Source organism: Tyto alba, unplaced genomic scaffold, assembly GCF_018691265.1.
Source record: "Tyto alba isolate M040663 unplaced genomic scaffold, T.alba_DEE_v4.0 Super-Scaffold_11, whole genome shotgun sequence".
NCBI classification, from domain to species: domain Eukaryota; kingdom Metazoa; phylum Chordata; class Aves; order Strigiformes; family Tytonidae; genus Tyto; species Tyto alba.
In genome coordinates this window covers 6156620-6180035 of record NW_024881273.1, presented here as the reverse complement: position 1 = coordinate 6180035, position 23416 = coordinate 6156620, and the positions used below count along the sequence as shown (strand labels likewise).

The 23416-nt window shown below is 59.6% G+C and overlaps 2 protein-coding genes across 3 annotated transcripts in view; both read left to right on the top strand.

Annotated features, from left to right (window-relative positions):
- The window catches only part of HMCN2 (hemicentin 2), a 38194-nt gene extending 35042 nt beyond the window's left edge, over positions 1-3152 (top strand). The window contains exons 76-82 of the mRNA XM_042786431.1: positions 18-139; positions 246-483; positions 617-679; positions 775-903; positions 1018-1338; positions 1574-2107; positions 2236-3152. Coding sequence (XP_042642365.1) covers positions 18-139; positions 246-483; positions 617-679; positions 775-903; positions 1018-1338; positions 1574-2107; positions 2236-2756 — 1928 coding nt within the window. The 3' untranslated portion in view covers positions 2757-3152. The remainder of the gene's footprint in view (positions 1-17; positions 140-245; positions 484-616; positions 680-774; positions 904-1017; positions 1339-1573; positions 2108-2235) is intronic.
- Positions 3153-4134: 982 nt separating this feature from the next.
- The window catches only part of ASS1 (argininosuccinate synthase 1), a 28691-nt gene continuing 9409 nt past the window's right edge, over positions 4135-23416 (top strand). The window contains exons 1-12 of one of the 2 annotated variants that reach the window (XM_033012023.2): positions 4135-4222; positions 6339-6398; positions 7063-7174; positions 7685-7753; positions 8049-8237; positions 11043-11099; positions 11566-11640; positions 14872-14942; positions 15335-15365; positions 19099-19189; positions 21016-21100; positions 22109-22173. In XM_033012023.2, coding sequence (XP_032867914.1) covers positions 4170-4222; positions 6339-6398; positions 7063-7174; positions 7685-7753; positions 8049-8237; positions 11043-11099; positions 11566-11640; positions 14872-14942; positions 15335-15365; positions 19099-19189; positions 21016-21100; positions 22109-22173 — 958 coding nt within the window. In that variant the 5' untranslated portion in view covers positions 4135-4169. The remainder of the gene's footprint in view (positions 4223-6338; positions 6399-7062; positions 7175-7684; positions 7754-8048; positions 8238-11042; positions 11100-11565; positions 11641-14871; positions 14943-15334; positions 15366-19098; positions 19190-21015; positions 21101-22108; positions 22174-23416) is intronic. The other variant, XM_033012024.2, reaches the window with a different exon arrangement.

Sequence of the window (23416 nt, the reverse complement as noted above, 5' to 3'; positions counted from 1 at the left end):
CTGCTCCCCCCTGGCAGGGGAGCTCCTGCGGGTCACCCACTTCGCCCGGGGCGTGGATGCCGCCGGCGCTCTGTTGCTGGACGGTGCGATCAGCGGCTCCGTGCCGGAGAGCATCGGCGGGGCCACGGTGCTGCTGCAGGTGCCGGCACTGCCTGTCCCCGCCGTGGGGCCATGACTCCCATGCTGGGAGCCTGGGGATGGGGGGTGTCTGTGGCCTGACCCCCCCCTTCCCTGCCTCTCCCCAGGACTTCAGCGAACGCTACGTGCAGACGGGCGCGGGGCGGATCTCGGGGGGCTCGGTGCAGAGCTTCTTGCAGGACGGGCGCATCATCCGCGCCCGCTGCAATCACAGCATCGTGTACGACCCCCCCGCGGACCCACAGCCCCCCTTGGTGCAGCACGTCCGGGCCAGCGCTGTCAAAACCTCCTACGACCCAGCCTCAGAGGAGCTCCGCTTCCAGCTCCATGCCTCACTTGATGCGGGTAACGAGGGGATTCCCAGGGATGGGGATGGAGGTGCCAGGATCCCTTGTCGGTCCTGGGTGGCTGTGAGGGTGCAAAGGGCCACATCCCTGCAGTGACATGTCCCTTCTCATCATCTCTGCTTGATTCCCAGGGGCTGATGGAGACCAGTGCCCACTGGGATTCAACCTGGGCCCCGGGCAGCTGTACTGCACTGGTATGGACTCTTCCTGAGGGGAGCATGAGGATGGTGAGGGGCACCTGCTGCATCGTGTCACATCCCCCCAACCCTGTCCCCTCTCTGCTCCCCAGATATCGACGAATGTGTCGAGGGGTCCCACGCCTGCCGCTACAACCAGCTCTGCCAGAACACCGTAGGGACCTACCTCTGCACCTGCCCTCCGGGCTACCGCTGGCTGGGTGCTGGCTGGCCGTGCTTGGGTACGGGCTGGGGTCTCCTTGGGCACAGAGCGCAGGCCCACGGTCGCTCCCCTGCCCTGCTCCAGCCTCAGTTTCCCCATCCAGCTGCAACTCCCCCTTTCTTTCCTCCACCAGACATAAATGAGTGCCTGCAATTTCCTCCGCCGTGTGCCTTTGAGTGCCGCAACCTGCGGGGCTCCTACGAGTGCCTGTGCCCCCCCGGCAGGACCCTGCTGCCGGGCGGAGAGTGTGGTGCAGCAGGGGTGGATGGAGGGGGCACAACGGGCAGCACCCCCAGGGATCCCCCCCTGCGCTGGCTGGGGCCGAGCAGCCGCCCGTGGGGACGGTCCTTCTACACTCAGCTCGTCCTCCGCCGCGTGGCAAAGGCTGCGGGGCTGGGTGCCCGGGGCCCCCCCTGCCCCACAGGCTTTGTCAAGAGGAACGGCACCTGCACCGGTGAGTCTGCCTCGGGGAAGGGTTTTGTAGGGTGTTTGGAGGCCACTTTGTACTCAAAACCTGTGCCTGTTGCTGCCTTGTCTCCCGTTTTGTTTGTGCCCACGTCCGTGGGGTCGGGATCTCCCTGGGCTTGGCTGTGCTGGGAAGGGGAGGCGAGAGCCAGGCTGCCCCAGGGTGGTGGGCACCAGAGGGGACCGACGCTTCCCCGCTTGCCTTCACCCCTCTCACCCTGCAGACCTTGACGAGTGCCAGACGCTGAACCAGTGCCAGCACGAGTGCAGGAACAGCCCAGGCAGCTACTTCTGCATCTGCCCCCCCGGCTACCGGCTGCTGCCCAACGAGAAGACCTGCCGCGGTCAGTGCCAGGGTGCCCCTCCCCTGGAGGGATGCCTCTGTCCCTCAGGGTGTCAACCCAGTCCCCACGGTGCCCTGGATGTCATCCCTTTGGGGTTGCAAGTCTTTCTTCTTCCAGGGGAGGATGCTTCCCGGGCTCAGCACCCCTCCGAGCCTGGGCGCTTTCCCTTCGCTGCCCCAGTACCTGAGACCCCAGGCAGGGCTGGGAGCTGGGATTTGAATCCCCATCTCAGCCTGGGGCATGTGGGCACCCCAGCACCCTCAGACCTGTCCGCTCTCTGCCCGCAGATGTGGACGAGTGCGTGGAGGGCACGATCCAGTGTGGCTCGAGCCAGATGTGCTTCAACACCCACGGGGGTGCCCTGTGCGTGGACGCGCCGTGCCCGGCCGGCTACCAGAGAGGCTCCAGCCCCGGGTGAGTCGTGCTGAGGGGCTGGGGGGGGGGGGGTGCCCGCCCCACGTTCCTCGTGGCACCGTGGACCCAGATGTCCTGGCTCCTCCTGACCCCCCACGGCACCCCGCATCCCCCCGGCTCTCGTGCAGGTTGTGCGTCGGTCGCTGCACCCCTGACTGCGGCTCGGCAGGCCCCCCCACGCTGCAATACCGGCTGCTCACGCTGCCCCTCGGCCTCGCCGCCGGCCGTGACGTGGTTCACCTCACCCCCGGTGCTGCCCCCCGCCACCGCCCCGTCTTCACGCTGCTGGAGCCGGAGCCCCTCAGCCCCTTCGCCCTCCGCACCGAGCGGGGCCGTGGCATCATCTCCACCCTGCGCCCGCTGCGGGACCCCGGCACCCACCGCCTCAAGGTGCAGGCATGGGTCCCGAGCGGGCAGCGGGCGCCCAGCATCTTCCTCCTCATCATCTCCGTCTCGCCATACCCCTACTGACACAGCCGAGGGACAGGAGGGGATGCAGGGTCAGATCTCCTCCTGTCCCTTACCACCACACCGGTGGGGACGCGTGGCTCAGGGAGAGCTTGTACCATTCCACTCCCACCCCCCGGCCCCCCTCCTTGCACCCCAGCAGCCCCTGCCCACGTTGCTGTCACCCGGGGCCACTCCCTGACTCAGCAGGGCCCTGAGGGGTACAAGTTGTCCCGACAGCCTCTCGCAATCAGTTGTTTTTTTGGTTTTTTTTTTTGCAACCCCGCAATTCCCACCGGCAGATTGAGAGCAAACACGGCTTGGGATGGCCTTGGCTGCAGTCAGCCCCCAGATGGGGGGGAGGGAGGATGAGCTGGGTGACAGCGGTCGGTGAGGGTCCTGCTGGGGTGCAGGGTGTGATCCCCTGGGCTAGGGAGGACACAGAGCACCCTGGCATTAACCACATATTAAATTGAAATAGCCTTGTGTTCAATTTTTAATTTTTTTTTTAATCCACTTAGTTTCTGTGCACACTTATTTATTTATGGTTTTGTTCCAAATAAAGGTGTTTTGTGGCTAAATATCAGCCATGCCTGAAGAAAGCAGCTTCCTTCAGCATGCGGGAGGGGGCTGCCCCAGCAGCAGCCCTGATTTCTCAGGGCTTTGGGCACCTCCCTGCGTGGCCTTGGACCGTGGAAGGGAGATTGTCTGGATGTGGCAACACCGGAGGGCAAACGTCCAGCATCTGAAGGTCCAATCCTGCCCCAGCGTCAGGTCCCTTTGTCAGCAAGAATCTGGCCTCTTTGCACATGGCGCAGGTGGAGGCTGTTCCCCAAAAGCCGTTTCAGTCCTACTCCAGGGTGCTGGCTGGAGGGACATGGGGTGCTGGCCCCAAGGACCTGAGCCCACGCTTCCCCATGTTTGAAACTTTGGGTTGGGTGGTGGCTGAGCACCCAGGTGAGAGTGCCGCAGCTGGAGCCTGTCATGGGAGTTTGCTCTTACTGCGCCCATGCAGGGGCAATGAGATGCCCCCAAAAGGCCCTCATCCCTTTGGGTTAGGGGTTTCCCATCCCCCAAGACCAAGTCTGCTGTTGGTCTGAGGTCCCCTGGGCACAGGCGAGGGGGTTTTGCCCCATCCTCTCAAGCCCATTCCAGGTTCTTTGGGAGCTGCAGCTCCCAGATTCCAGCTTTGCCTCCTCCTGGGGTTTCAAAGAAATTGAACCTTTGACTGTGCTGGGGAGGAAAGCCGCAGAGCAGCCAGGCACTGGCTTCCCCCCTACCCCCATTTTCCCACACCTCAGGGCAGGTGACTTTGTGAGGTTCCCCCCCTGGGCAGGGGGGACACCCCCACAGTGCTCTGTGGAGGCTGATGAAGAGGTCCAGGAGTGGGGGGGGGGGGGACACGGGGTGACAGGCCCTAAAGCAGCTGTGCAGTGGGCTGGGGGGCTGGGGACAATCTCCATCCCGGTTTGGGGTGCGAGCCGCCCCCCCTTTCCTGCCCCTGTGCCCGGAGGGCAGGGCCTCGCCTGAGGCCAGTGCCCACGGAGGGGACAGTCCTGCGGCAGCTCCGCCTGCCCACGCCCGGCTATAAGGGAGGAGGAGGAGGAGGAGGAGGATGCTCCAGGCACCCGACAGGAGCGTCGAGGGCAGCCGGGCCCCGGGGAGCGGGTGAGTGGGGCCATGGCACGGGAAGGTGGCGGGGGGGGGGGGGGGGCAAGGGGAAAGGGGCCTTTTGCCTTGGGGGACCTGTCCCCTCTCCACCCACCCACGGGCGTCTCTCACCTCTGGGTGCTGGAGAAGGGCTTGCTGGTTCCTGTAGGAGCAGAGCAGTGGGGTCCCAACCCCTTCCCAGCACTGGGAGGTGCAGGCTGCAGTCAAGCCCCTTCTAGCTCAGTTTAGGGTTGGGGGGGGGGGGGGGTTTGCCATCTCCCTGAGGGCTCCCCTTGGCCACCTCCAGGGGAGGGGAGCTGTGACCTCGCCCGGCACCACCCCGTGCCCTCCCCGCTCTGCTCTGGGGAGCAGGATGGGACCCCCACGAAGTGGAGGAGTGATGTTGAGGTAAACCCCAGCGCCGCTGAAGGCATCCCCGCCTGCCTCTGCTGCAGGAACCCCTGGGGAGCCTGTCCCCCCCGCCTGCCCCCCCCGCCCACCCCAGCCCACAGGCACAGCTCGCCACAGAGGCTGTTCTTCCAGCCTGGCTGGCAAAGGCAGTTCCTCTCCTTACCAAAGTTTCAAGCTTTTTATTCCCCTCCCCTTTTATTTTTTTTTTTCCCCTTGGTTTTAAAAAACAAAGGCGCAATGGTTTTAAAAACAGAAGAGCAGAGCAGCCAGAGCCGCCCTGGTGAAAACTGCCCCAACTCACACGGAAATTGCTACAGAATAATAATCAGGGCTGAGAAAGTCCCACAACATTCCTCTTCTCTGGGCTTTGTTCGTTCTGATTTATTACCACCTCATGCCAAAACTTTAGGGCTCTCCCTTCCTGGGCAGACGGGCTTGGCACAAGCTCTGTTTCCGTAGCTGAAAATGCTGATGGCCCCGCACCGTTCCTGGTGTGCAGGATGGGACCTCAGAGCAAGGTGCCTCGGATTCCTTGGGCATCACGTGGGCAAAGAAACATGTCTGAGCAGGCAAAAGTTGGAGGTGTTTCCTCTAACCCACTGCCAGGCCACTCGTGGAACGAGTGTGCCTGGTCTCAGAGGTGCTTAGTCAGGCTGGTGGTCGTGACAGCGATGCCGGCTGCCGCAGCAGGGACAGATTTAGGGGTTAAGGAGGGACTTTACCCAGGAAGGAGCCGCAGGTGCAGCGTCATGCTTTGGGCTGGGTGCTTTGGGGAACTGCGCCTGTTTTCCTGTAAATGCTCCAGTGAGGAAGGGAATGGCTGAGCGTCCCCAGCTCGGCACACCCGTGGGGCCCCGAGGGTGGGGAAACGCCGGTTGCACAAGCCCGGGTGCTGCCGGCACTGCTTGCCCAGGCACCCCGGTGGGGTCGGGGAGCCGAATTGTGGTTACGGGGCTGCCAGACCCCTTTGCTCTTCAGCAAGAAACGGGCAGCAGCAGGCCCGATGCTGCACCTGGGCCGGCTCCACGCCATGCCCTGGGGGATGCTGGCCCCACGCCGGGCTGGCAGGAGCTGGGTGCAGGGATACACCCCGGCGTAACCACATCCCGGTGTGAGAGGGCCTGGAGGAGCTCGGCATGGCACCTTCCCCGCCTGCAAAAGCAGGAGCAGGATTGTGCTGATTTGGCAGCAGCAGGATGAAAGTTGCTCAGGACAGGATTTGGCCGGCTCTGCCGTCCACCTTCCCCGGCCAAGGGTCAGCTGGCATCGCCTCCTCATGGGGCCCTGGGATTTACAGCCCTGCTCGGGGACTGGGGGGACAGCCCTGAGCCCCTCCCCACAGCGGGACCCCCGTCCCTCCCCCTGAGCTCGGGGCTGCCACATCCTTCTCCATCTCCTGCCCTCAATATCCTTGGCCAAAGGGTGAGGACATCAACTCCCCACGCGGGTGTTTCACGCTGGCAAGAAACACAGGGCAGCGTAATTAGGATAAACACCCAATAAGCATTAATTAGACTTGGTGCTGGGCTGTGGGGGATGCTGCCAAGTGCCCCAGTCCTGCAGCTATGGCCCACCCGGCAGTGCCGGTGGGTGCTCGGGGCCGAGCTGCTGGGCGGCTGCGCCCGTTTGCCACCGCAGCTCGTCCACACTGGCCACGACGTGCCGGGTCGTGCCCGAGCAAGGCGTCGGGCTGCGTCTGAATCCCGGCCCCTCGGCGTTGCAGGGTGCTTGCAGAACGTGGGGTCAGGCTGTGCCGGGGTTGCGAGAGCTGCGTGGAGCAAAGGTAAGATCGAAGCGACCCCGGAGGCTGCCCTGGCCTCCTCCATCACCCGCCAGCGTGTGGGCAGGGTGCCCGCCCCGGCTGGGAGCCGCAGCCTGGACGTGGCCATGGTGCCGTGGCTTTTTCTCCTTCCCCCAGCCCTTTCCCCTGCTCCTTGCAGCCCCGGGAGGGTTCTCTGATCCCTCTTGATGCTGGGGTGAGTCCCCTCCTCTCAGCCAGATGTGGGCTGAGTGTGGCCCGGCTTGGTGTGCTGCCCATACCCTGGGTCCCACAGGAGCACCCAGCACCTGACAGCAGCAGCTCTCACTGCCCATGAACAAAAGCAGTGCTGGGCACCTGGGTTTTAATCAGAGAGCTTGTCCCAGCACCAGCATGCTCCTCTACCTGCTCAAGTCACTGCCAGCCCTGAGCATTTAGTTTGCCATGGGATTTGCTTCTTGCCTCCTGGTTATTCATTCCCAGGATAATGTTTGTGTTGCCTGGAATATCCCAACTCTGGGAGAGCTCTCACTCCTGGCTGCCCTCAGTACCCGGCTGGACTGTGATGGCCCCGTGGCCAGTTCAGGGACACCGGGGAGGGTTTCACAGCTGATGGCTGCAGCATCCCTGTGCCTAGCAAGGGTAGGGGCTGGGGCAGCCGTGAACCCCTTTCCCTTTGCTTTGCCAGCGCCATGGCTCAGCCCAAGGGTACGGTGGTCCTCGCTTACAGCGGGGGCCTCGACACCTCCTGCATCCTGGTGTGGCTGAAGGAGCAGGGCTACAACGTCATCGCCTACCTGGTGAGCTCCGCGCTGAGCCCTGCCACATGTACCCTGTCCCCGGGGGTGGAAGGGGTGCTGGGCCATGGGGCTGGGGCCCCGGGTGGGTGACGGGGGTCCTGGTGTGTGCGTGGCCGTGGTGGTGACCCTGTTCTCACTGGTTAACCATCGCCCAGCCTGGGTGTTGCTCTGCTGAGCTGTCAGCCCTGTACAGCACAGCCTGTCCCTGCCAGCAAATGATCCTCTGCTAATGAGGGCAGTGCACGGGGCAAAGCTGAGGCGCCTGCCCGAGGGAGGTATTGCCCTGAGGTATGCTGTCTCAGGGGGTGGGGGAGGGCAGAAACCCCCTTTCTGCCCATCCTGAGTAGCCTCAAGCCTGGCCAGCATAGGGTCTGCCATGTCTTGCATGATGCTCTGTACAGGGATGGGCTTGTGCTGGGTTTTGTGGTCTCCTTTCAAACTACCTCGTGGGTTTTTGGTTGGGTTTTTTTTTTTTTTGTTTTGTTTTGTTTTTTTTTTTTCCCCTTCCAGGCTAACATTGGGCAGAAGGAAGATTTTGAGGCAGCACGAAAGAAAGCGCTGGCGCTGGGGGCCAAGAAGGTAACAGCATCCTTCCCTCCCAGTGTCCTGGGGGCTCTGAGCTTCCCCTGCTCCCCGCCATGGGGTTGAGCCCTGGGGTCTCGCACACCCCGCGGCTGGGGACCTGCAAGGCAAGGGACAGTGCTGGCGAGAAATCCCTTTTCCAGAGGTTTTGCACCAAAGCCTTTTAGCAGCATCTAGGAAAAAGGAGGCGAAGCGACCCTCCGCTGCAAAGGGACCGTCCCCAAAGACCCAGAGGAGTGGGATCCCCCCCCCCAGCCACCCTCCCATCACAAGGCTCCCTCCGTCCCGACAGGTTTACATCGAGGACGTCAGCAAAGAGTTCGTGGAGGAGTTCATCTGGCCAGCAGTGCAGGCCAACGCTCTCTACGAGGACCGGTACCTGCTGGGCACGGCGCTGGCACGACCCTGCATCGCCCGTAAACTGGTGGAGATCGCCCAGCAGGAGGGAGCCCAGTATGTTGCCCACGGGGCCACAGGCAAGGTGAGGGAGGACGGGGGCTCCGTGGCAGGGATGGTGTGGGGTGCTTGGGTGAGGGATACGAGGTCAGGGCATGGGCCAGGAGGGGTGCACAGGGTGTTTTGTGGGTGCTCTGTGGGGCTGTGCAAAGCCCAACCAGGTTTTGACACTTCCTGCTCCCTTCCAGGATTTCTGTAACCCAATTTCAGTTCCCCCTCCCTGCCGGGAAGGCTCGGGTCACAGCCAAACCCCCACCCTTTCGACAGCACCTTTCTAAAAGCTGCTACAGCCGGGGTCTGCCCGGGCCAGGAGCCGGCTGGGGGTGAGCCAGCACTGCCGGGGGAGTTTCAGGGCACCCCGGGCAGGGTGCAGCTGTCTGGGTCCCTGTCCCCATCCTTGTCCCCATCCCTGTCCCTAGCCCCATCTGTCCCCGTCGCAGGGAGGACACTTTGCCACTAGAGGCAGCCAGAGACCGTGGAAAGGATGCTCAGGGCCAGCCGCTGCCGGGAGAGGGGGAATCCTCCACGGGGAACGTGGTGGGTGGGTGAGACCTCTGAGATGTGACCACGGGCCACCCCCCTGGCACCTCCAGCCCCTGCCCGTCTGCTGCCCAGCCTGGTGCGGGGACACCTGAGGCAGGGTGGCACCGTCACCAGTGGCTTCTGTGGGGCCCTTGGGTGCTGTGCATGCACCCAGGACCTGCCGATGCCCCCTCGTCCCTGTCCCACAGGGACCCAAAGCGTCCACTGTACCTGTCTTGGTGCTGGGGCAAAGGCGAGGTGTCCACTTGGAGGGGTCTCAGTGGAAGGGGCTGGGTTTGGGGGGCTGGGTTTGGGCGTCCCCAGCTATGGCAGAGAACCCTACTAGAAGAGGGATGCCAGATGCAGCCAGGAGATAGCGGGGCAGGGGGGGGGACTTGCCAGCACTGGGGAGATGGGACAGAGGGGCAGCTGTGGGGCTTCACGGCTCAAATAATTCTTGCTCCTGTTGCCATGGGTTCCCTGCACCCCTTCCCTGCCCATCTCACCCATCCCCAGCAGCCCCCTCTTGAAATCCCCCCCGCTCAGGGAGTACAACCCCAACGCGACGATGTCCCCTCTGCTCCCGGGTACCACCAGCACCCTCCCGTCCCCGCTCGCAGGGGCACCCTCGGCTGCTCCCCAGGCTCTGCCCACTCCCCAAACCATTAAGCCAGGGGCGCAGGCAGGGACCGACTGCGGGTAACTCGACCCGGCTGCGCCCCGACTGAGGCCGCGGCGTCTTAAATGGGGGCCATCTGCGGTGTCCCCGCTGCCGGAGCAGATGGACTTGTTTTGGGCCTGTAAGGGAAATGAGTGCTTTGGTGGAGGTACTCGCCTGTGTGTAATAGTCCTCGGGGATTTCCCAGCCTGGTTGTAAATGTATCCTCCGGGCTGAGGCCAAGAAGAGGGGAAGGGGGTCCTTACACCCCTTGATGCTGGTGGAAAATAGGCTTTGGTGAGCGTTATTCCTCTGGAACTGCTAATAACTCCCAGGCTCCCTCCTCGCCCCTTCCTGACTACCTGGCCTCATTAGGATCTCGTCAACACGGGCTACTTAAGATATAGGGAGGTTCAGAGCTATTTAATTATGAGCTGCTGCATCCTCCTTGACACCATGGTCTTTCCCCCCCGCCTCTTGCCTTCTTCCACCATGTGTTCTTTGATGCTCGTGGGGGAAAAACCCTCAAATCTGGGTTTCTGCTGGTTCAATTTTGAGGAGTGTCAGCCCAGGAGAAAGCACAGCTCTAGGGGGACCCCAGGGTCAGCCAGGCTCCCTTGGAGCCAGGTGAATGAGCTGCACTGGGGTTTTGAACATCCAGCTATCAGGAGCACCAGGAAATGTGGTTTGAGTTTCAAACCAGACATGGTGAGGGACCAGGAGTGACCCCGTGGGACAGAGCCAGTCCAGGTCCTGGCATCCATTATCCCCCCTCCTGCCGCCCTCTGTGCTGGGGTAACTGAGGACATAGATGTGTCCCCAGCCTCAGGCCTTGATTTTTCCAGTGAAAATTGCCAGCAATCCCATCCATCCCAGTGGCATTTCTGGGAGAATAGGTGTGACCTCCCCCTCCTGCACAGAGACCTTCGCTCTACAAAGTCCTAGGTAGCATCAGCCAAGCGTCCCTCCTGGCTGGTGGCTCTCACAGGGATTTGTGAATTCCCTCGCTCAGCCGAGGGTCTCCCGAGCCATGTGCTGGGATGTTTTTCCCAGTGGATATAGGACGAGTGGCTGTCCTGTGCTGGCTGGAGCTGAGACCCTGAGACATGTCCCCTCTGGCTCTCTGCCGAGGGGATTTTGGTCCCGTCCCTGCGCAGGGAGAGCAGCCGGGAGCAGGGAAATGGTGGGTCCTTGCTCCCCGTGCCTGAGGTCTCCAGCATTGCAAGGGGAGCTGCTACTGCAGCCAAGGGGCGTCTCGGGGGCTGCACACGTGTGTGCCATCACACATGTGTGCATCGCCACACACATGTTCACGCAGCAGCCCCTGAGCTTCCCAGTTCCCTGGACGAAGCTGTGAGGCTGTAGCGCAGCCAGGAGCTGCTGTTTCATCTGCACTTTCAATGCTCCTTCTACATTTTTTTTTTTTTTTTTAAATTTCCCACCGATTTTGGAGTTTCTTTCTCCAAATCCAAACCTGCAGCACTGCCAGGCTACGTTCCTCTCTTGAGGGTGCTGTCTGGCTCTGGGTGGGTGAGCTGGTGCAAGGATGAGGCCCCGACCCCCCATCAGTGGGACTGGGGTGGGGGGCACCCACCTCCCAGGCTGCCCCGGTGTGGGGTGACCCCTCAGCATCTCCCATTTGTGTTTCAGGGCAATGACCAGGTTCGGTTTGAGCTCACCTGTTACGCCCTGTGTCCTAAGATCAAGGTAAGGCACCCAAAATTGTCCCCCAGGGCCTCAACGCCGGGGTCCTGGTCCCCTCCCCAGCTGGTGGGGAATTTTGTTTTAACACCGATGCAAGTGGCCATGCCTTGCTTTAACAAGCTGCCAGCTGCACAAAGTGACGTTTTGGCATTTGAGGGGGCTGTAATGATCCTTAATTGACCTATTTTTACCCCAAACACCACGAGGCCACCGAGGAAACAGTACCAAGGCAGCTGCTGGGTAATCGATGCTGCCTGTTTCCCCTTTGCATCCAGCGCCTTGTTAGGGTCAGGGGTTTGGGTTACTCCACCCTTGCACAGGGAGATTAAATTTCGGCTACCCCATGGGTTCTGGCTCCCCGAGGCTGCCAGGAGCCTCCTCCTGCAGGGAGCCTGGGGGGTGCTGAGGGGTAAAGGGGGGGTGCTGAGGAGCTGCAAGGGAGCTGGGGGCCTCTCGTCTCCCGCTCCAGGTCGTCGCACCGTGGAGGCTGCCCGAGTTTTACCAGCGCTTCCCCGGGCGCCGCGAGCTGATGGACTACGCCAAGGTAGGAGCTGGTGTGGGGTGGCCGTGGGGTGCTCACCATGGCTTGGCAGGTGACAGCAGCAAGCCCTGCACAACATCCCTGCAGTACCATGCTAGAGCCTTCTTGTGTTTTTTTTCACCCCCCCGCCTCGTTTTTGGTTTGGTTTTTTTTTTTTTTTTTTCCCTCGCCTTCCTTTCTAAAAGCCCCATAATTACCTGGCTATTAATGGTAACCTGCTTTCCAAGGAAACGGGTCCCAGCTCCCTGACTTGCGTAACAGACAAAGCAAATACGTTTGCCTTTGTTGTCCCTTCCTTTTTGAAGTACAAGTTGCAATAAAACATATTAGAAGTTTTGCATCAGGTTTTTACATGCCCACCAGGGTACCTTTCTTTTTTAGCAACTTCATGGAAATGCTTGACAACTCGGCTCAATCAATCAAAAGGGAAAAGGCAGCTCTGTGCATAAACCAGAAAATTGCTTCAGTTTTTAAATAGCTGCCGTCGAGGCTGCCTGGGTAATCTCTGGGAAGGCGAGGCGCGGAGCTGGAGGGATGTGGCGTGGGGTGAGGAGCCCTCCGAGCCCATTAGGGCCGCCGAGAGCAGCGTGTTGAGGATTGTGTTTGCCATCTGCTGTTGTATTATGAAGGGGCGAGTTTACGAGAGCTTTCCATATGTTGCCAAACAAATTGTCAAATAGGGGAGTTATTAAGAGTGCCACGGTTTTATTATATGGAAAATGGAACATGTGTTTTGGGTTTGGAGTTTTTGTTTGGGGTTGGGTTTTTTTGTTTGGAAGAGGGGGAAAAAGGGAAATTAAATGGGCTGGGGCCCCGTTCAAAGAGAAAAGGTTGGGACTGAGGGTTTGTAGTACCTCTCAGTCTCTCGTTACGTTCAGCGTTTAAAAAAAAGGGAGGGTTCCCTTCCTTTTCACGCTCAGGAGGGGGAGATGTGCGGCCAGGTTCTTTCAGCACCTGGATACGCTTACCTCAGTGCTTGGGGAGTTATAATGCGCTGACATTTGGGGCTCTGTTGGTGCCAGGGAGAGCTCGGGTCCGTGCCACCGCGGCACAGCTTTTGCCATAGATTTGCTGCCTGGGAGCTGGAGCCAACCTTGCTCTGGCAGCAAGCCGCTGTGGCGCCCGCTTCATCCCCGCAGCCAGCTGAGGCTGAATCACCTCGATGAGAAAGGTGAAGCTCTCCTGGATGCTGCTCCAGGATGAGCCGTTGCCGCAGGCAGAGCTGGGTGGAATGGAGCTCGTGGGGGCTGTGCCCTGAAAACGAGATTTCTCCTCAATCACGGCATGTTCCGCCCCAACCAAGGCTGGCTGGGCTGAGCAGACATCAATATGTGGGTCCAGACTTTAAGGACCCCCTTTGAAGCGATAACGTGGGGTGAGGATGGGGTAGGGAGCATGAGCTTCCCCGTCTAACAGAGGAGACAGAGGGCGGAGAGGGCTGACTGAGAAAATTAATCAGCTGGGGCTCATGGCTTGCGATCGGTGGGTATTTGGGCCTGAAAGATGCATTTAGACATCCCGGGTGAGATGGATGTGACTGATGGCATGGGGAGAGCCCATCAGAGGGCACGGCCTCCCCCAGCCCCCCGCGGCTGAGTGTGGCCCCTCAGGGTAAACAGCCCTTCGCATTAATTGCTTGGCTTTAATTAACTAAGATGAAATGTCCTCTACCAACATCCATGAGGGTGATGAGATGAGGATGAGGGGGCAGGTGCCGATGGGAGCATGGTCTGACCCCAGGAGGGGTTGAGGTCTCTCCCCCAGCCCTCAGCCTCCCCTGTCGTTATTTGGGGGACTTTGGGGGGATGGGAGGCATCTGTAGCTCCATCCGTTCAAGGGATGGGATAGGGAGAAACATCTTATCGCTCTTTCCTGGAGAAGCTGGGCGATCCCCAGCACTTGCACCCAGCAGGCAGCGTTTTGCCCTCCCAGCAAGCCCCAGCTTGTGTTTTGAAGCCCGTGTGAAGCCTTGACGTGCCCTGCCTGCTCTCCCCCATGGGCAAGGTCTGCGGGCAAGCGAGCAGCTCTGCAGTGGGGCCTGGGTCGAGGAGGCAAAGGCTGCCCAACACCCAACTCCAAAGCCTGGGTTGGGGATCCCAGGGGGTCCCACACTGGGAATATGGTGTGGGACCAGCAAGCCAGGACCCATGAGGCTGGGGCAAAATCGCCCGGGGAGCAGGGCTGAGTTAGTCCCTCTGCAGCCTTAAGAGGTATCTCAGAACCTTGCTTCCACCTCGGGTGGTGGGTTAAGGAACGTGATTTAACAACCACAGGCATTTCCTTTCCCTCTTCCTGCTCAGCCCCTGCTCCTCTGTTCCTGGCTGAGCCTTTGGCTCATGTCCCTGCTGTGGTGACACTGAAATGGCAGAGCCACCTGATGATGTACAGGCTGCCCGGACACGCCGAGGCACGGCAGGAACCCACAGCCACTGCTGTCTCCAGCCCTGGCTCGCTGTGGCCATCCCACAGCTGGGACATCGTGGCTGGGTGGGTGACATCCCTGCTGGCTCCGGTTGTTAGCTCGCCGCTGTCACCTCTCCCGCTAATTCCCCCGCGTATTCACCTCGTCTTCACAGGCAATTTCCCCCATTGAAATGTCAGCAGATAATTGAGCGCGCCGGTGACCTTGTTAGGGAGCCGGGCTCGGCTCTGTGCGCTGCGCTGGGGAGGCAGCCGGCGCGGGGCCGTGCATCCCCGGGCACGGCGTGCTCAGGGTGCCTGGGCTGGGGGGAATGCCTGGAGCCCGTGCGCTGCGCGTCTGCATTGCCACGAGTTTGCCCAAGGCCGTGGGGAAGGGTGTGTTGTCCCCTCCCAGCAGAACACCAGTCCTCTTTAGGCTGGAGAGCATCGTGTGGTTTTGGGGACATCTGTCCCTGCGTCACCTCCCCTTGATGAATGCAACATCCTGGACCTGGACCTGGAAAAAGCACACAGTGTCCGTTCTAACATCTCCATCTCTTGGGTTCATGGCGTGCTTTGGGGCCCCTTCTCAGCTTGTGACAGGGCTGGCGTGGCTGTTCTCCCCCAGCTGCACTCTGTCCCTGGTGTCCCCATCGAGTTGGCCCTCATGGTGGCAGCTGATGTTGCCCAGGGTCAGGGACACTGATGTCCACCTTGCTGGTGACCATGGGTTGTGCCTTTGCACTTTTGGGGCTGATCCCGGCAGGAGCCGGTGCTGGCAGGGGCTGGCTCTCTGCACGGGCTGGCTCAGCCCCCCTCCCCTTCTCTTGGCAGAAACATGGGATCCCGGTGCCCGTGACACCACAGACGCCCTGGAGCATGGATGAAAACCTCATGCACATCAGGTGAGAGACTGAGTGGGTGGGAGCTCCTGGGGGGTGAGGATCCAGACCCTGGGGCCCCGATCCCCCCCCCATCCTGCCTGGCCAGGACAGCCCTTTGCACCTCCCGAGTCCCAGGTTGCCCTACCACATGCTGGCCAAGGGTGACCCCCAAAACCTCCAGCCTCCCTTTCTGCCCAGTTGTCCACGTCCCACATGGCAGCATCCATCCCCTGGGCTCTCCCAGGCAGGGTGCTCCTTGCAGAGTTGCTGCTAAAAACCTGTGGAGATCCATATCAGGTACTTACACCCACCCTCATGGGGTGGTGGGAGTGAGGGGGGTCATCCCGGTGGGTTTTGGGGTTACGGGTTGCAGGTGCTGCAGTGATGTCTCTCTCCTTCCCTGCCCGCTGCAGCTATGAAGCCGGGATCCTGGAGAACCCCAAGGTAATCGATCACGGCCACCCGGCCAGCATGGCAGCCGCAGAGCCAAGGGCGGCTCGTGTATTTGCAGCCTAATTGGAAATTTCACGGCGGGCCGTGGGCGGTGGGGCGGCCCTGCCGCCCGTCCCAGCCCCTCTGCCTCTCCCAGCACGTTAATTGCCGCTGGTGTGAATAGGGGAAGGGACCGTTTCAGGGTGACACCAGAGGGGACAGTGTCACGGGGCAGCGATAAAGGAGCAATTAGACAGATGAGGCGCTGGTGGGAGAGTGGGGGCTGGTGGCGGGTGACGGAGCTTGGGTCCCCTGCCCATGCCTGCAGCTCGCCCAGCCCTCCTTGCTTTCCCATCCCCACTATCCAGGGGGAAACGAAGTAAAAACCTCCCCCTGGTGCGGAAAGCTTGGAGACCCTGAGGGCACCCATGGGACCTCCGGCTCCCGGGCAGCTCTGGCTGCTGATGGGACCGAGATCCCCGTGGGCACAGCTCTCCAGGATGCGTGGGTCCAGCCCCGGCTGCCCCCGAACAGGGCTCGTGGTCCGGCTGCCTGCTGGCCTCTGCCCGCTCTGTTCATGCTCCAGCGGGTCACCATGCTCGGCGGCTACTTAAACGATCCATCAGAGCTAATTAGACAATCCGGGGAGAGGAGGGGGGGGGGGGGAGGCAGGAGGAGAGGGAGAGGAGCTGGCTGGAGCTCAGCGCCCGCAGCCGGCTCACCGCAGCCGGGCCGGCGCGTGCCTCCGGCGGGGGTGTGAGGAAGAGGAAGGTGGAGAGGGGGTCCCGCTCCCGCTTCCGTGCCCTCTGGAGGGGTGTCTGTAGGTTGGGCTTTGCAAAACTGGGCCCTTGGGGGGGTGGTGTTCTCCTCCTCCAGGAGAGCCGTTGCCACTTGGATGGGTTTCCATGCCTTCTAGCTGGAGCCAGCAAGGGTCTGACCCGCACGCATCCTGACCCACCCCTCCACACCCAGTACTCTTGAGGAAGATCCCCCAGTCCTGAGACTCCGCCAAGCCCCTTTCCTTCCGAAATCCAGCTTGGAAAATGGGGCTGACCGGTGCCCTGACCCCACGTCTCTGAGCATCCTCTGCTTGGGCACCCCTCCCTCTGCCAGCGCCGGGAGGGAGGTGGCTTCCCGGAGCGTGGTGTCACCACCGTCCCCTTCCCCATCCCGGGAAGCGGTGCCGGGCACCGGGGCAGCCGCGGCAGGATCCGGGGTGCCAGGCACGGCGGGCTCCCCTCCCCAAACCCCCGGGACCTGCCAAATGCAGGGATTTGAAAGCAGATGGTTGAGCTATTTTCTGCCTCTGTGAGGCCCGATTGAAGGGCAATGAGGCAGCTAATGCGGAGAAAGATAGAAATTTACTTGCTTTAACTTCATATGGCACTCTGAAAGAGTTCATTCAGTCCTGGGCACAACAATATCAGCCGGATGAATAAACCATTTGCGGCATCGATAGCTCTGCATCATGGTTTACTTCATGGACCATTTGCTTCCAATTTCTTCTCTTCTTGCCCCGTTTTTCTTGCTTCTTTCTTCCCCCCTCCCTCTCTCCCTTTCCACACACTCTTCCTTTTTTTTTTTTTTTTTCCCCTTTTTTTTTTTTTTCTCTCCTTTTTTTTTTTTTTCCTCTCTCCCCTTTAAAGATGACATTGCAGGACTAGCCCCCCTGCGGGGAGGGATAAATAGAAGGCATTGATACACTGCAACAAACTATTTGTCATTTGAACTGTGCTTTTAGGAGAGAGAATAAAAAGAGGACAGACTCGCACCATAATGATGGAATGCAAGCCAAATGTCACTTTTATTTCTATTTAGTTATTTTATTTAATGGGGGTTTTCATAGTTGGCTCGGAAAATTGGAAACTACCTGACTTTGACTTCCAATGTTTAGTAAAGAGTTTTTAATACTTTCCGGTATTTTTTCCCCTCCCGCCCCCCCAATCTTTCCTTTTGAACTCAAAGTTTTTCATCATCTCTCACGGGTTCATCTAGTTAATAAGTGTGATCAGGGCTAGGAAAGGCCAGACGATGTAAAATTGAAATCTGCAGCCCGTGTAATTTGTGCGTGTGCGCGCACGGGGGGCTTGGGGGAGGCGCGCCTGCAAGCGCTTCTTGTTTAAAACAAGGGAAAGGGGCAAAAATGAGATAAAATGGGAACTTGAGGGTGGTTTTGCTGGAGCATGTACTGGGGTAGTTATGTCTGTATTCCTGGGATTCAGCTGCAGTTGCTGCCGGGACGTGTGCTGCAGGGTTTGGGGTGAGGTGAGGGGGTCCCACCGTGCAGAGGGGGTGGCAGGGGTGCTGGCAGCCAGGCGGGCTGCCCTCGGGTGTTGGCAGTGATTGGGCTTTGCTATTTGTTGGACCAAAAAAAAGAAAAAATGAAGTTTTCACTGAAAGGCTTATTGCCCATCTTTAAAAATTTTAGATGAAAACTTCTTCTGCAGAGAAATTAATTTTCCCTTAAAAAAGCTTAAGATTTTTTTAAATCACTTTTGCTTCTCTCTTTGTTGTTTTTTTTTTTTTTTTTCCCTAACTTGCTTTCTACCTTGTCCTTTATTTCCTCACTGGAAAGGCGGAGAAGGGAGGGCAAGTGAGCAGGAGAAGAGTTGTGAAACAAGGGCTGGGTGGGTGCAGGCAGGGCACTGCTGCCCAGGGATGCCCAGAGCTCCAGCTCTGGGTTTCATGGGGAAATACCAGTTTACCACCACCCAAACCATTTTCAGGAGCAGCTCAGTTTGGAGAAACTCCACCTGGGCTGCTTGCACGGGGCGGGGGTTTAGGTCTCTGGGACCCCTCAGCTGGAGGCCCCTTGGCAGCGTTCCCTCCCTTGATGGCAGGCAAAGCCCAGCCCGGCTCTGCGGTTCTCTCGCTCGGCACTGCCTGCCCTTCCACAGCGTGGCATGGGCCCTGGGTGCTGCGTGCCTCAGTTTCCCTCCCCTCCACCGCTCGGAGCTGCGGCTGAGCGGAGTAGTCCTGTCAGAGACAGGAATATGCGAGCACCGATCCGAAAATGTTTTGGGGGCCAGCGTGGGCAGTTGCGTCGTGCATGAGTGCCGAGGGGGCACACAAAATTGCAAAGCATTTGCACTCCGGGACAGAAAGCTTTTTTTTTTTTTCTATTATATTTTTTTCTCCCCATCTTCTGGCACGCGCTTCAATTGCAGCAATTCATCGTCAGCGCCCAGGCCTCTGCTGGCCCGGCTCTGATGGAGATAAGATGCCACTTTCCTATAAATCTATCAAAAAAAAAAAAAAAAATATACATAAAGGTTGATGTGCTCTGAAATGGGTTTTTGCTTTGTTCCTCTATTTTCCCCCGTGTGTATTAACCCCGGGGACACCATGAAAGAGCCGGTGCGCCTGGAGCACCTGCTGGGGTCAGGCGTCCTCATTAGTTTTTTCGGTCAGTGCCGAATAAGCCCGGCCGCGGCGCGGGGACGTGCGGGCGCCCGCCCTGCCGCTCGCTGCCATCGTCCCGCTTTTCCCTGCCTGACTTGCTTCTCCGCAGCCATCCCGCCTCCAGCTGTGGGGGCGTCGGAGAAAAAGATGAGATCAAGTTGAGGGGAAAAATTGGCTGATTCCTCCAACCCCTTTGTTCCCCGGTAAGCGCCGGCGATGTGCCGTGCCGGCCCCGCGCTTTTGGGACGGGGGGCTGCGCGCCAGGGTGGGGGCTGCCGGCAGTGTTGGGCCATGCCAATGCCACTGACTGTCCCTCTTCTCTCCCCTGCACCCTCCCTGGCAGAATCAGGCCCCCCCAGGGCTCTACACGAAGACCCGCGATCCGGCCACCTCTCCCGACACCCCGGACGTGCTGGAGATCGAGTTTGAGCGGGGTAAGAGTCCCCTCGCAGCCGAACCCTCGTGCCTCTGCCCCTCGAAGCCGAGCCCCGCTTCCCGGCCAGGACCAGGGGCCGCAGGCAGCCTGGAGCATCCCTGGGGCAGGGGCTGGCGGGGTGAACCCCGACTCAGGGCGGCAGGGCTTGGGACGGTGCCTGCAGCACACTGGGGCTCTTGGAGGTGTGGGGAGGGTCTGGGTACGTCTCGGGGAGCTTGTTGGGACCCCCCTGAGAGCAGAGAGGGGTCCGAGCCCCTGCCCCAGCCATTGAGGTGCAGTGGGCAAGGGGTCCCGCCTCTGCAGGGTGGCACAGAGGTGGCCCTGGGGACGTGTAGGTGGGCCAGTGTCACAGCTGTGGAGGTGCTGCAGCAGGATTTGGCCGGCGGCGCTGTCAGTATTTCACGAAGGAGACGGGGACACCCCGTTCCACCCCCCCCCGGGGACGCACGGCGGGGCCCAGCCCTGGAGCTGTCACCCGGAGGGGGGACACGGGGCAGCGTCTCCCACCTCCACCATCCCCGAGCCACCATCCAGCCTGGCAGCAGCAGCGAGCCCAACCCAGGCTGGGGACACCCCGCTTGGAGGGGGGGACCCCCCTCCCTGCTGCCAGCATCCCCGCTCCATTATAACAATCCCCCTGCCAGGAGCAGCCCCCCCCTCCCAGCAGCCCATTCAGCCCCTAGTTAATTTATTTGAAGTTTTAATCTAATTATTAACTATTTTAAAGGCTAAGCAGCTTTCACCAACAACGGCCCCGACAACGTCGGCTCTCCGCCGAGCGGACCCCGGCCAATACCCCGGCGGAGGATGCGAATAGAAAGACCCGGGGCCAGGGGAGGGCGTGGAGGGGGGGGGAAACCGCGCCGAGAAGCAGCTTAAGGTTCATTATTGCCGCGAGTTACATTTAATAGCAATTTACAACTGAGTTTATAAACCCCTGGAAAATAGGGGGTTTAGGAGGGGCGGGGGGGGGGGGGGAGCTGACAGCCCCCATCACTAGACAGGGCTCTCGCAGGCGCCTCAATAATAAAGACTAGAAAGGGAGGCATTGAGGCTGATTGGCAACTGATAGTGCGTTAAATGGTAATGAGGAGGGCAGATGGAGGGGGGATTAGCCTCCAACTCCGCACCGCTTTTCTTTGTGGGCCCCGCAGCCCCCTTGTCAGCTTCCTAATACATTTATTGCTCATTTCACACCGCTAAAGAAAAATGCCTCTTTCTATTCAGCATCCCCCCCTCCTTGCTCCTGCCCAGCGCCCTTAAAAAAAAAAAAATTAAGGGAAAAAGAGGGGAAAAAAAAAAAAGGGTGCAATAATTAATTCATGGCGGGGAGCACCCCGCCGCGGGGTGCGTGTGCGTGCGTGTGCGAGCAGCCGTGTCCTGGTGTGGGGGTCCCCCCCAGACGCCCCCCATGCTGGCGAGGGGGGGGGGGGACACACACATTTGTCAGTGCCCCCCCCTCCCCTCGCCGGCAGGGACTGGTGGGACAGAAGGTGCTGTGCCGTAAGACAATTGCCGAGCGTGAAATTCAATTAGTTAAGGGCCTGGTTGCAATTTCACAGGCCCTAAAAAAGAGAGAGGGAGAGGAGAGGGGAAAAGGGTGGGGGGGGACGTTTTATGGCCTTTTTTATTTATTTATTTCACTTCTCTCCCGAGGTGGGTCCCCCTCCCCTCTCCTCCCCCCCGGCACCAGCTTGGATATGCCTTTTTAAGAAGTTATTTAGAGTTCATATCTGTCACATCTATTTAACGCCCGCGGGGTGATGTTCCGGGGGGATCCTGACACCGGCTGATCCTGCCCATCCTCCCTCCTCGCCTCCGCAGGTGTCCCCGTGAAGGTCACCAACGTCGGGGATGGAGCCACTCGTTGCTCGGCCCTGGAGCTCTTTGTGTACCTGAATGACATCGCGTGAGTGCCACGCTGTCCCCTGCCACCTCCCCGACGGCTGGCAGCGGGGACGAGGTCCCCGGGGTCCCCAGCGTGGGGTGGAAGCAGGTTGCTTGCAGAAGGCATGTCCCGATGAGCCCAAGGATGGTGGACAGCAGCGTGAGGCTGGGATGGTCCCAGCTGGGTCCCAGTTGTGCCATTCATGTCAACAAGCAGAGCTGGGCACCCAGACCAGGAGCACAGGAGTATTTAGGGGTTTGCTCCCTGTGCATGAGGAGGTCTAAGAAATCTTATTAACACCCTCCGTATTTACTGTGTGCCCCAGCCTCATGGCTGTGTTGCCCCCCCCCCGGGGGCATTGCCTTGCCCTACCTGCCTGAGAGGCCTCAGTGTCCCTTTTGGGTGAAGAGTCAACTTTTTTGGTGCATGGAGATGTGCTGGCCAGCTCCATCGCCCTGTCCTTTTCCCCTGCCTCTGCAGCAGCAGCTCCTTCGGGGTTTTCTGCCCTGTGCCACCCTGTGCCCGGATTCTGCTGCCACCAGAGCAGAGCCAACCCCGGGGGCTTGCCCAAAAATACAGCAGCACCCATGAGGGCACCCGCTCCTCCCGCCCCGTGCCAAGTGCCACCTGGTCCCCCGCCATCCTCCTTTGTGCCTCTGCCTTTATCCCCCTGGCGCTGAATGGGAATGAACTTTTCCATGTAGTTCACTTTTTAAATGTTAATTAAGTGGTTTTAAAATGCCTTCAGCCATTGGGAATACAGCCGCGGCGTGGCCTGTCCCCTTGCTCAATTTATTTTCCAGTGGCCCAAATGGGATGGCTGCCTGAAGTGAGGATGGAGAGGCTAGTGGCGCAGCGAAGAGGAGGGGAAAAGGAGAGAAAAATCCATCTCCTTGCCACTCATCCTGTCTGGGGGTGACGGCTGATGGTCACCAGCGCTGCCCAGGGGCTGGCCACGCTGTCATTTGGGGTTTGTCCCCCGTTGTGCCCCCACTTCTCACGGCCGCCCGCATCCCTTCTCCTCGGCAGGGGCAAGCACGGCGTCGGGCGCATCGACATCGTGGAGAACCGCTTCGTCGGGATGAAGTCCAGAGGTGAGCAGTTACCCGCCGGCGGTGCTGTCCCTGCCCAAAAAACAGCAAAAAGGGGGAAACCCCTGGTGGGATGTGGTTGGGGTGCTCGGGCTCGGGTCACCCCAGCAGCCCTCAAATGCTCCCTCCCCATCAGCTTTTGACCGAGATTTCCCTGTGACAGGGACTTCTCATTGCTGTCTAACGAAGGCAGCTGCCCGCTTGCTGCCAGTGCCACCGTTTGCACCAGCCCTGGGGTCCCAGTGCCACCAGAGACCCCCAGATCTCGGGTGAGACCTGTCTCCAGTGGGAAAAACACCAAGCTGTGGGCTCGCGTGAGAGGATGCTCATGGGAGAGTCCTGGGGGGTGCAAGGTCCTATAACACAAGTACAAAGCACAGGAGGCCAATGCAAGTCACTGAGGGTTTTTTTTTAAAGCCAATTCTTTGATTTATCTGTGTGTTTTTGAGGCTGTGACTCTTAATATTGATTATCCATTAGGATCAGCTTCATTGGAAATCTCTGGAGGCAGTGAGCTGCCCCGTGCAGAACTAAGTAACAAGATGGCTCATCATCATTCCTCATCTCCTTGCCCCTGCTCTCTTGTTTTAAATCTCATTAATACCTAATTAGATGCTCCCTTTCTTTAAACTTGCCCTCTGCGCAGGACTTCAGCAAATATTTTGATAAGACTCAGTCCGCAGTCTCCTTCCCCAGCGCAGGGCACCAGCCCCTTTGCAAAAGCATCAACCATGAAAGGCGAGAAACAAAACCCCCAAATCATTTGATCCCAGTTCGAACAATCAAATTAAAACTGAAAGAAGGAAGAAAAAAAACCCCAAACCACATACACCAGCCTGCCCATTTGCATGCAGGATGCTGAGTAATTTGTCAAAATCTACTTTATTTTTTTAAGAGCCACTGACACGCTCTAGTGACCCTTCCAGCATTTAATAATTTCTCTAAACCCCATTTAACTGTCATGTCTGTCTCCTGCCTGACATCGCCAAGTGATCGCTGCCGTGTTTGTGTGCCAGCAGACGCGGGAGGACCGGGCTTTCTGGGGACAGCGGGGGTGCACACGCCTCGGGGACAAGACCTTGGTGGCAGGTTTTCCCCATTGCTTTGAGCAGGATCCCGTCCCCGGTTTTGCTCCCTGGGATTAGCAGAAATCTCCCAGAAATCTGCTTCAAGAGATGCTCTGTAGGAGAGATGGAGAGCTGGGACAGGAGGGTGCTGCCGGTACCTGCCTCCCCTCGGGGGTTTT